The sequence below is a fragment of the Moschus berezovskii genome, chromosome 11 (assembly GCF_049115385.1).
Source record: "Moschus berezovskii isolate FMDL1 chromosome 11, NW_MosBer_1.0, whole genome shotgun sequence".
Classification (NCBI taxonomy): domain Eukaryota; kingdom Metazoa; phylum Chordata; class Mammalia; order Artiodactyla; family Moschidae; genus Moschus; species Moschus berezovskii.
Genome location: NC_142470.1, coordinates 101,437,100 through 101,449,815, shown reverse-complemented (window position 1 = coordinate 101,449,815; position 12,716 = coordinate 101,437,100). Strand labels below are relative to the sequence as shown.

The following is a 12,716-nucleotide window of genomic DNA, read 5'->3' as shown; positions in this document are numbered from 1 at the left end:
GCCAAGACAAGAGACATTAGAGACAGGGGTTCTATCCCTGAGTTGGACAGACCCCTTGGAGGAGGGCATGGCAACCCACTCCAGTATTTTTGCCTGGAGAATCGCATGAACAGAGGAACCTGGAAGGCTACAGTCCATGGGGTTGCAAAGAGTCAGACATGACTAAAGTGACTTAGTACGCACACATGGGCACACATCAAAAATATTTCAATGTGTCATAAATATAAAAATTACCAATAAGATATTTTATACTCTTTAAAAAAAATTAATGTGTTCAGAATCAGTATGTAGCTAATACAGTACATTGCAGTTGGAATTAGCCACATTTTTTTCCTTAAAGTCTCCTTTATTTTTTTCTTATTTAAAAAAAATTTTGTTTTGTATTTGTGTCATTGATTAACGATGTGTTGGTTTTAGGTGTACAGCATGGTGACTCAGTCATACATCTTAATGTGTCTTTTTCAGATTCTTTTCCCATTTAGCTTTTTACAGAATACTGAGCAGAGTTCCAAGAGCTGTACAGGAGGTCCTGGTTGGTTAGCATCCTGGTTTACATAGGACATGTGACTCCTCCCTCCACCATGGTTCTCTAGTTCTCTTGAAGGAAAATTAAAGGATGCAATTCAGGACAACTGTCTGTCTACTTCGTGGCTACTGGAAGACCATTAGCAACACTGACCATTCTACAGTGCTGAGGATGGTCACAAAGCTGACATCTATACTTGGGCATCTGTACCTCCGGGAGGACCCCTATGAGGGTCACAGAATGACAGCACAATGGGGGCCACTGCCCCTGTGAGCCAGGGGCACGGGATCCAACCGCAGCTCCGTCCTGGTGGGCTGGCCCAGATCACAGACCTTTCCTCCAGAGCCGCAGATTGCATCTCTCTAATTGAGGCAAAGGCTCAGAGGGCGTGGGTGTCACCTTCTCCTTCTACTAATCATTTTTTAAAACATTTATTTATTTGGGTGCACCAGATCTTAGTTGTGACACACGGGATCTTCCATCTTCATCACTTCCATCTCGCAGGATCTTTAGTTGCAGCAAGTGGACTCTTAGTTGCCTCATGTGATATCTGGTTCCCTGACCAGGGATCGAACCTGGGTCCCCTGCATTGGCAGCCTGGAGTCTTAGCTTCTGCACCACTAGGGGAGTCCCTCTGCTAGTTTTTGTTCGTGACTTTCCCGTGGTCTCCAGAGGCTGGAAGCCGTGCAGAGATGTCAGTACATGTTTGATGTCCCCTTCTTTCTGCAGACCTTGTCCTACAACAAATACAACCTCCAACCCCAGACGAGCGAGAAGCAGGTGAAGGAGATTCTGATCCGCCGTCGGAACACCTTCAGGGAGAGCATGAAGAAAGGGCACAGCCTGCCCCAGGGAAAGCCGGTAAGGGGCAGATGCCAACTCACCCCAAGCTGGGCCAGTCCCTGACCGGGGCCTCCTCGGGTGACTCCTATCACCGTTTAAACTAACAACCACTCCTTTGGTGCCAGAGTAAGACAAAGCGAAGCGGGTACAGGACAGCAGACACCCCCTTCTCTGAGCCCAGGGCTTTTGGGGCTCAAGCTCCAACCCACACTAATATGAGGCTAACTGTCCATTATCTGTTTTTAATCAGGTTCTTAGGGGGCCTTTGGGGCCTGAACTGTCCTTGGGGTTTTTGTTGTTTGGTCAGCTTTGTCCAACTCTTTGTCACCCTATGAACTATAGTCCACCAGGCTCCTCTGTCCATGGATTTCCCAGGGAAGAATACTGGAGTGGGTTGCCATTTCCTTCTCCAGGGGATCTTCCTGACCTAGAGATCAAACCCAGGTCTCCTGCATTGACAGGTGGATTTTTTACCACTGAGCCACCTGGATGTCCATGGGGTACGTGGCAACAAAATGCACCTGCTCAGGATGGGCCAGTCACTGGAACATACTTCCTGGACTGTGAGGCTAGATGAGCTCCCATGGTGGCCAGAGAGTGGACTCCAGGGGCCGCACCATGGACGGGGTCCCTGGCTGCTCTAGGAAGCTTGCTTCTCTACCAGGGAGATACAGGGAGGAATTTGTTCTTGCCAAGATTCTTGGACCTTATCTTCATGGCAGCAGCTGTGCATCTCAACTGCTCCTTTTGAGGCCACATCTTAGGCTTCCTAGGTGGTTCATGTAAAGAATTTGCCTGCAATGCAAGAGACACAGGAGATGTGGGCTTGATCTCTGGATCAAGAAGACCCCCTGGAGAAGGGCAAGGTAACCCACTTCAGTATTCTTGCCTGAGAAATCCCATGGAGAGAGGAGCCTGGCGGGCTATAGTCTATGGAGTCACAAAGAGTTGGACACAACTTAGTACACACCAGGTAGTCTTATAAGGAGACGCCGGATGGACGTTGAGTCTAGAGTAGCTCCTAATCTCTACCCTAATCCCAGTGAGGCCACAGGAGGAACTTGGAGAGGTTTATCATGGTCTGTTCCATCAGGAGAGGGAAGGGAAAAATATTGAAGGTGGAAGCATTGTTTTTCTTAAACTAAAATAACTGAAAGGCAGTGATGCAAACAGGATGCTCCATTGTGATTCTGTATCCTTCACCTTGTTTGCCGTGTGATGCCCTCAGTTACAGGGGCTAACTCATCTTTTTATTTTTCCTTGTTGCCCGCAGGCTGGTACCAAGAACATCCGCTACCTCTCCTTCCCCTATAGCAACCCTCTGCCAGCAGGCAGAGACATGAAGGTGGCTGAATTCACAGGTAACTTGCATCCATGGCTGCTTCTCTTTATTTTCAGGCTTGTAGGTCAAAAGACAAAATCAAGAATGTTACATAAGTACACACATGACAAGCAAAAGAGAACACAATTGTTGTTATTGTTCAGTTGCTAAGTCATGACACTTTGTGACCCCATGGACTGCAGCACTCCAGGCCTCCCTGTCTTCACTGTCTCCAGGAGCTTGCTCAAACTCATGTCCATTGAGTCAGTGAGTGATGCCATCCAACCGTCTCCTCCTCTGTCTTCCCCTTCTCCTCCTGTCCTCAATCTCTCCTAGCATCAGGATCTTTTCCAATGAGTTGGCTGTTCACATCAGGTGGCCAAAGTATTGAAGCTTTAGCTTCAGCATTAGTCTTTCCAATGAATATTCAGAGTTGATTTCCTTTAGGATTGACTGGCTTATCTCCTTTCAGTCTAAGGGACTCTCAAGAGTTTTCCCCAGTACCACAGTTCAAAAGCATCAATTCTCCAGCACTCAGCCTTCTTTATGGTTTAACTCTCATATCCATACATGACTACTGGGAAATCCGTAGCTTTATTAATTGAATTAATAACTTTAGTGATAAATAGTGAAATTCATATAATTTTCATTTATTGAGAAATATTCTTAAAAATTTTTTTTCAGCCATTTAGAAATGTAACAACCAACCTTAGCTCAGGAGCCGTACCAAAAGATACAGCAGGGTGATATACCTGGGGGTCACCAATTGCTGACCCCTGACTTAGAGAAACATAAAATGGGCACTTTTTTGAAGTTACAGGATTCACCTATGGTTTATAAATTAGAAGAATTCTCCAAAGTTGGCTAAATTTTACTAAAATACTTTCACCAAATTTACTGATTGGATGTTTCCCATTTAATATCTAATGCATGCTCAGTCATGTCCGACTCTTTGTGACCCTATGGGCCACTAGGCTCCTCTGTCCATGGGATTCTCCAGGGAAGAATACTGGTTGCGATGACCTCCTCCAGGGGATCTTCCTGACCCAGGGATCGAGCCAGCGTCTCATGCATCTCTCTCATTGCAGGCGGATTCTTTACCACTGAGCCACCGAGGAAGCCCTTAATGTCTAATACTTAAATAGAATTTTAGAATTATTGAAATTGCGTATTGTGCTCATAAAAGCTGTTATTTTTAAATGTATATAAATTGATTTTCTATTACCATAAAGTGACATATGATATGCCATGTTCTGTTTCAATATTACAAAATTTTTAAGACTAAAAATCACATTGGAAATTTAAATAAACTAAACACATAGGATTTGAGAATTAAACATTTGAAGAATGAATATAATTATTCCTTACAATGAAATTTTTTCTGATATAAAAGCATGTTTGATATAAAATCAAAATCAACCAGTAGAGAAAAGCATAAAAAAGAAAGTTGAAAGCACTTGAAACCCCAACACCGAGAGATATTCACTGTAGAGTATTTTAGTAAGCATCCTTCTATAATTCTATCTACATCATTCTGATCTTTATCCTACCAGAACCTGCTTTAAAAAAAAAAAAAATCACACATAGCACTACATGATACATTGTCACAGTATAGTCATTGTTTGGGAATTTTTATAAATGTCTAGTTCACTCAGCTGTATGTTGTGGAAACATTTTAATGTCAATAGATAGGAACCTAGTAATCATATTAATGACTTAATGATAGTCAATTATATGAGAGCCCCATGGCTTCCCAGATGGCACCACGCTAAGGAATCTACCTGCCAACGCAAGAGATGCAAATTGAATCCCTGGATTAGGAAGACCCCCTGGAGGAGGAAATGGCAACCCACTCCAGTATTCTTGCCTAGGAAATCCCATGGACAGAAGGGCCTGTGGGCTATTATCATAGGCTCACAAATACTCAGAACTAAGCAACTGAGCATGCCCAAAGAGAGTTTTGGACTCTTAATTCTGTTTCATTGATCTAGTCATCTATTCCCATGTCACACTCTTATAAGTAGTAGTATTTTATGATAAAAAGAGCTATCACACAAAAGCAAACAAACAAAACAAAATAACACCAACTATAGGGTGTATAGTTTAATTTTTAAAACTCTTCAGGTACAAACAGCTGGTGCTGTTAGATTGCTTGAGTGACAGACAGTCTGACAGTCTCCAGTCATGTTTTGAGATGAATGTCAATATCACAAGCTATGGTAACAGCTTCAACTACTTCAACGTACAAATCTTAAATATTCTTATAAATAAAATAACAGCAGAATAGTAAAGGCTTACTATACCTTACAAAAAAGGACTTATCCCGGAGGTGGGTTTTGTTTAACATTTGGAAATGCATTTGCATTATTCACCAGGTAAATAGGTCTAACGGCCCTTTCAATCGATGCTCTAAAAGACATCTCACATATGCTCTCAATATAAATGACAAAGTCCTATGAAAATATATATAGGACTTACATGAAGAAAGCATAAAACTCTACTTTTCCATGCTTCATTACCTCTTTGTAAAGAGGAGAATGTTGGTACCCCCGACAGAGAAAAGTGTTGCCCTGAGTGAAGCCATTTAGCACAGATAAAAACACTTAGAACAATGCCTGCAACCAAGTAAGTGTGCAAGAAATATCCATGCTTGTGCTCAGTCGTGTCCAACTCTTTGTGACCCAGGGAACTGTAACCTGCCAGGCTTCTCTGTCTGTGGGATTCTCCAGGCAAGAATACTGGAGTGGGTTGCTATTTCCTACTCCGGGGGATCTTCCTGATCCAGGGATTGAGCCTGAGTCTCCTGCATCTCCTATATTAGTAGTTTGATTCTTTACAACTGAGCCACCTGGGAAGTAAGAAATATTTACCATTATGACTGTTACTACTGAGGGACCTCAAAGAAGTCTTGACTTGGGTAGATAGGGGAGCTTTTCAAAGGTAGATGATGCTTTAAATGTCAGTTCAATGCGAATTAATCTGAACATTAAATGAAATCTTAGTCCCAGTGAATTTTTTTTTCTTCAAATGTGCTCAACTGGTTCTAAATTTCATGGGTTCTTTTTTTGTTGCTGTTGTTAGTTGCTCAGTTGTGTCCAACTCTTTGTGACCCTATGAACTGTAGCCCACTAGGCTTCTCTGTTCATGGGGTTTCCCAGCAAGAATACTGGAGTGGGTTGCCATGCCCTCCTTCAGGGGATCTACTCAGCCCAGGGATTGAACCAGGCCTCCTGCATTGACAGGCAGGTTCTTTACCGTCTGAGCCACCAGGAAAGTGCTTCTAAGTTGTTAGGTGAGCAAAAAGAGTGGGTAACCCAGAAATCTGAGAAGGAAAAGTAGTGAAGTGGGACTTAATTTTATCAGAGAATTGTAATCAAATGTCAGATAATTGATATTTGAGATAATGCTTCATCTGTATCTGGGCAGAATTGTTAGCACTCACTTTCTCCCCAAATCTGAAGTCGTTATCCTGCAGGACAAGGTCAGCGAATGCCCATCAGGGCTCTAGGGGAGGGAGGGAGGTGGGGCATTCTGCAGATAGGCCCCTGATGTCCCCACAGCTCACCGGGCTGTGACGTGGGGACCACTGTCCCTCCCTGCTCAGCCATTGTCCTCCTGGGTTAGGACATCCCTTCCCTAGAGGTGTGGGAACTTCCTGCTGCACTGAGGCCTACATACACTCTTCCAAGGCTCTTTTGCCTTTGGGGCCCACTTGGTGGTATAAATAGAGAGGTCCTGCCTGGACACCCCTCCTAAAGCCCAGGAAGACTGGGACAGGAGGAGCAAGTGCTATGGATGGACCGTGGCGATGGGTGCCCAGCCATGTGACTTCACGTGATGCCACAGGTGCGCGTAGGAGCCGAAACGCCAGGAGGACTCTGCCACCCTCTTAGTTCCTGCTTCTGGGTGTGAAGTCCCCACTCTCGGATCTTAAGTCCTGTTCTTTCTTCCCTTCATCATACTTTCCCAGATCACGACGGCAGTGACTCAGAACTCCCTCCCATCACGTTCAACACACACTCTCCAACGGAGTCGATTCAGGAGAGACGATGGACACCTGAAGTCATCCCGATGAAGAGCTTACACAGAGCAGGGATGCCACCGCACTTTGGTTATGGAAGAAACGTGAGCCAAGAAGAGCACCTGGGCAGGAGCAGAAGGGCGATTTTGAGGCCCAGACCGCTCTTTCACGCAGTGGATGAGGAGTTCGAATCCCAGGAGGAGAGTGAGGAGGAAGCTGCAGCATTTGGGTCCCTGCTGTCAGCGGAGCTCAGACCTGGCGCGGACGGCAACTTGTCCCACAGCCCTTTGCTCCAAAGGAAGTAGTATCCTGGCGTCATGTCCACGGGATTTGTTTCTGGGTTTTTCCAGAGTCCACTGTCTTCTGATCATGCTGAACGCAGGATGTTCAGAGGTCTGGAGAGAGTTATTGAGTTTGGGTTTTTGGAAGCTATTAGACACCAAGAATGCAGCCATGAAATTAAAAGACGCTTGCTCCTTGGCAGGAAAGTTATGACCAACCTTGATAGTATATTAAAAAGCAGAGACATTACTTTGCCGACCAAGGTCCGTCTAGTCAAGGCAATGGTTTTTCCCGTGGTCATGTATGGATGTGAGAGTTGGACTGTGAAGAAAGCTGATCGCCGAAGAATCGATGCTTTTGAACTGTGGTGTTGGAGAAGACTCTTGAGAGTCCCTTATACTGCAAGGAGATCCAACCAGTCCATTCTAAAGGAGATCAATCCTGGATGTTCATTGGAGGGACTGATGCTAAAGCTGAAACTGCAATACTTTGGCCACCTCATGCGACGAGTTGACTCACTGGAAAAGACTCTGATGCTGGGAAAGGTTGGGGGCGGGAGGAGAAGGGGACGACGGAGAATGAGATGGCTGGATGGCATCACCGACTCTGTGGACATGAGTTTGAGTGTACTCCGGGAGTTGGTGATGGACAGGGAGGCCTGGCGTGCTGTGATTCATGGGGTCGCGGAGAGTCGGACACGACTGAGCGACTGAACTGAACTGAACTGAGACACCAAGAATACAGATTCTATAAGACATGATTCTGTGACATGATTCTGTAAGACGCTATTAGGCATGATTCTGTAAGACTCTATTAGACATGATTCTGTAAGACTCTATTAGGCATGATTCTGTAAGACGCTATTAGACATGATTCTGTAAGACTCTATTAGGCATGATTCTGTAAGACGCTATTAGGCATGATTCTGTAAGACTTTAAGGGAGATTTGTCAGGGAACCGGGACCACACTTGCTGGTTCTGCCACGTTCTCAGCCATGCTTCATAGTTGAATTCTCTGTGAAGAATCCATCAGACAGACATCCATCACCCCAGGAGTTATTCACTAAGTGTGCCCTTAGTGTAATTTACTGAGATACAAGCATGACTGGGCAGTAATTCCCCTTGACTCTATTCATGTCTGTGTGTGCTTAGTTTCTTAGTCATGTCTGACTCTTTATGACCCTTTGGGCTATAGCCCACCAGGCTCCTCTGTCCATGGGATTCTCCAGTCAAGAATACTGGAGTGGGTTGTCATTTCCTTCACCAGGGGATCTTCTTGACCCAGCGATTGAACTCACATCTCCTGCACTGGCAGATGAATCCTTAACCACTGAGCTACCAGGGAAGCCCCTTGTACAGTGTTGATGGTCTGTAAGACATCTCAGAACTGGAGGGACATTAGAGAAGGTAACATCGGACATTCTTATTTTCCAGGGGACAAAAGTGAGGGCTTGAGAAGCTGGCTGATCTTCTTCAAAGTCTGCTTCCCTCGGAGGCCATGGGCTTCTCTCTAGGACAAACATGGACACACCAGGGGCTGACGAGGGCTATCTTACTGTCCTGGATTTCTGTTTTGTAAATGGTGTCAACTCAGGGTTCTGCAGCTGTGGTGGAGGTGACATCAGAGGAGCCTTCTGCCTCTGTTCTTCCCAACCTGAGGTAGAAGACTGCTTCTAGTATGTTCGTACTGTGTAGCTCAGTCATGTCCGATTCTTTTGCAACCCCATGGACTGTAGCCTGCCAGGCTCCTCTGTCCATGGAATTTTCTAGGCAAGAATACTGGAGTGGGTTTCCATTTTCTCCTCCAGAGGATCTTCCTGACCCAGGGATCGAACTTGTGTCAATCTGCATTGACAGACAGATTGTTTGCCACCGAGCCACCTGGGAAGCCTAGTATGTTTGACAACTTTTTAAATTAGGAAAAGTAATGTTTTTGTATAAATAAAATCAGCAAATATGTTGATGTTGTCTAAAGATTTTGCAAGTATGTTTTATCCACAAATAATGCAGGTGGTTTCTTAGAGTTTTTAATTGTTTTTCCCAAACTCAACTCTGTCAAGTATCTTATTTCTAACTCCTCCTGAGAAAACCCAGCCACACTAGACAGAAAGCTCTTTCTTAGAACATCAGTCGGTGTTAATTGTTAATTGGGCCATAAGCCACTGGGAATAAAAGAGACACCTGCCACAGTGCTGGCCACTCCTCTGATTAGCAAGTGATATGTTGTTTCATCTGCCCACAGTATTTGATTTAATAAATTCTTTTTCTTTCTGAGACTCTAACCAGCTTCCAAGCCAAGGATGCTCAAGAAGTATGACAGGTAAGAAGTGACAATTCCTGCCCCACTCCCAGACATTTTTCTCAGCAGAGAAACTAGAACCATGTTGTAAAATGAATGAAGGGCCTCACTACTCTGTTTTCAGGCAGAGCAATGCAGATCTGGGATAAACATGCATGTGTGTGCGGTCATGTCCGACTGTTTGTGACCCCATGGACTGTAGCCGGCGAGGCTCCTCTGTCTATGGAATTTCTCAGGCAAGAATACTGGAGTGGGTTGCCATTTGCTCCTGCAGGGGATCTTCCCAACCCAGGGATCGAACTTGGGTCTCCTTTGTCTCCTGCATTGGCAGGTGGGTTCTTTATCTCTAGTGCCACCTGGGAAGCTCGCAGTGGCTGTAGCCAAATCATTGATTCGAGTGTGCCTCTCACATTCACTACAGTGAAGTGAAAACGTGAATTATCCTTTAAGCAATTATTTGCATTCTGTATTTTTATTTCTATTGACATATTATCTTTGAACTCAAGGAAATATGAGAAATAGAACCAGTTAGAAACTTATAAAGGGTCACCTAGCACCGTGGCTCTGGACCAGTTTAAAAGGAAGGAAGGTCCCACGGGGTTTCATTTATTTCGTTTCCTCACAGGAGTTTTTTTGGGTGACTAAGAGCAAGTGAAACTCGGATTCTGGGTTTCGCTGGTGTTCTGTTTCGCCGGTGAAGGCTGCCCTTGTTTTGAGTTTGTACTTGTCCCGGATCCGGTTCAGGAGGCAACCCTCTTATTTAACTATACTGTATTCAAAAGGGACTGTGTTGGGGGGGACAAGGGTGTCCCCAGAGTTACAAATGCAGAGTTTAAAAAAAAAAACACAGCGAATCAGAAAGAGGAAACGAAGGGAAATTTATGTCCTCCAAGAAGGGGGTATTCTTAGAGGCCAAAAGGACAGGTCTTCATCCAGGGACCCACCCACGGGAAAGTCACACAGAGCAGGCAGCACAAGCCAGCATGGGTTTAGCAAACAATGCTTGCTGCCTTCCACCCACACCCCTGGAGCTGAATTTCAAGTTCTGAATTTAGATAATACTGCTGGAATTCTTGCAGTTTAGCTACACCACACTTGGGACTTCAGGCAGCTCTCTGTTAAAAAATACCTGCAAAGAATATTCATTACATGTCAGTCACGACAAGAATGAAAATGAGTATTTGCAAAGTAGGGCTTCCTAGGTGGCTCAGTGGTCAAGAACACACCTGCCAGTGCCAGGGATGCAGGTTCCTTCCCTGGGTTGGGAAGACCCCCAGGAGGAGGGCATGGCAGCCCACTCCAGTATTCTTGCCTGAGAATCCCATGGGCAGAGGAGCCCAGCGGGTCACACTCCACAGGGTTGCAAAGAGTCAGACACTACTGAACAACAATAGATTTTATACTATTTTTATTTTATACATTTTGTGTTTTGCTGTTGCTTTAGTCTCTAAGTCATGTCTAACTCTTTTGCAACCCTACAGACTATGGCCCTCCAGGCTTTTCTGTCCATGGGATTTTTCATGGGTGGGTTGCCATTCCCTTCTCCAGGGGATCTTCCCAATCCAGGGATCAAACCTGGGTCTCCTGCTTTGGCAGGCGGGTTCTTTACCACTGAGTCACCAGGGCGTCTCCTATTTATTTTATAGTATTTTTAAATATATTTCATATATATATTCACACACACATATACATATATCTTTGCAAACTGGAGATCCAGGAAAGCCAACGGTACAGTCCCACTAAGTCCAAAGGCAAGATAACCAGGAATGCTGATGGTGAAGGTCTCAATCCAATGGCAAAAGAAAATCAGTATCTCAGCTCAAACCATCAGACAGACAGAATTCATCTCTTCTCAGTTCAGTTCAAGCCATCACGGGTTGGATAATGTCCGTCCGCAATGGGAAGGACTGTCTGTTTTACTCATTCCATGAATCTGAATGCTAATGTCTTCCTAAACACCTTCACAAGGGTGAACGAAGAAATCATGAATGAATACTGGCAGCTTAAAAATATGTGCAACCTGAGAGTTGCGAATTAAGTTTTATTTGGGCAAAATGAGCACTGCAGCCTGGGAGATGGCACCTCAGATAGCTCTGAGAAACTGCTCCAAAGAGGCGGACGGGGGTGGGGGGAGGTCAGTGTGTATGTGGTTTCGGTGAAGGAGGAGTATATGCTTAATTAGGCACATATTTTTTTGTAGAAAGTTTCTACTAGTCTCATGAAACTTTGCTAGTCATGAGGAACAGTCATTACCATGAAGGATTTTAGTGTTTTTCTAGATTTCAGGAGATACAGCAATCGGGCTCATAAAATCAGCTCCTGAGAATATCTAACTATCTGAAGATCTGCCCTGCCAGTTTCTCCCCACAAGCACAGAGTGCCTCGTTTCTGCTATCCATCCTGAATTCCTTCAGGGAATGTTGAGGGTCAGCAGCTGCAGTAGCACATGGCTTTATCCTTTTAGAGGCAGATGGCAAGTGCCCACGATGGCAAGTGTCAGTTTGTAGTCAACAAAACCATCTAGGTGGGCTTCTTGATTTATGGCATGCTGTGATGCACACTAACATGTGCAAGGTTTACTATTGTTTTTTTTTTCTAGCCTCTAAAATTAGTGTTTGAAATATGTGTGTGTATGTGTGTGTTCAGTCTCTAAATCATTTCTGACACTTTGCAACTCCATGGACTGTAGCATACCAGGTTCCTCTTTACTTGGGATTTCCCAGGCAAGAATACTGGAGTGGGTTGCCATTTACTCCTCCGGGGGATCTTCCTGACCCAGGGATCAAACCAGCATTTCCTACATTGGTTAGAGCTACCTGGGCTTGAAATCTATTCTTTTGAAGTAGAACAAATACTACTTTTACTTTTAGAAAAATAACTTCTCTGAGACTACCCAGTTAGTGAAAATATGTGATATTGGTGATAAAAATTGATTCTGTAGTCAGACTATTTTTAATTGAAAATATGGTTTCATCTTCTCCCACCAGGTGACCCCCAGAAAGTCACTCTACTTTTCTGTGCCTCAATTTCCTTATCTATGAAAAGGGGGTAATAATAGTTACTATCTACTTGGTGAGATTGTGGTGAGTTTTAAAAATTCTCCTTGAAGATCCTGAAAACAGGGGCTTCCTTGGTGGGCCAGAGGTTTAAAACTTCGCTTTCCATTGCAGGGGGTGTGGGTTCAACCCCTGGTCCGAGAGTAAGATTACACATGGCTTATGGCCAAAAAAACAATACATAAAACAGAAGCAGTACTGTAACAAATTTAATAAAGACTTTAAAAATAAATAAAAAAGACCCTAAAACAAAGTCTTCCACATGGTAGGCCTTCAATTGCTATCTATTTAGTTTTTGCAAATGACCAGTTCACCTGATCCTATATGGAAATGTGGTTCCTGCAGTCATGAGGTCTCAATCTGGGAAG

At 44.4% G+C, this 12,716-nt stretch overlaps 1 protein-coding gene across 1 annotated transcript in view; it reads left to right on the top strand.

Annotated features, from left to right (window-relative positions):
• SLC9A4 (solute carrier family 9 member A4) overlaps nt 1-7,016 on the top strand; it is a 53,155-nt gene extending 46,139 nt beyond the window's left edge. The window contains exons 10-12 of the mRNA XM_055400464.2: nt 1,256-1,387; nt 2,643-2,730; nt 6,661-7,016. Coding sequence (XP_055256439.2) covers nt 1,256-1,387; nt 2,643-2,730; nt 6,661-7,016 — 576 coding nt within the window. The remainder of the gene's footprint in view (nt 1-1,255; nt 1,388-2,642; nt 2,731-6,660) is intronic.
• Nucleotides 7,017-12,716: the final 5,700 nt, after the last annotated feature.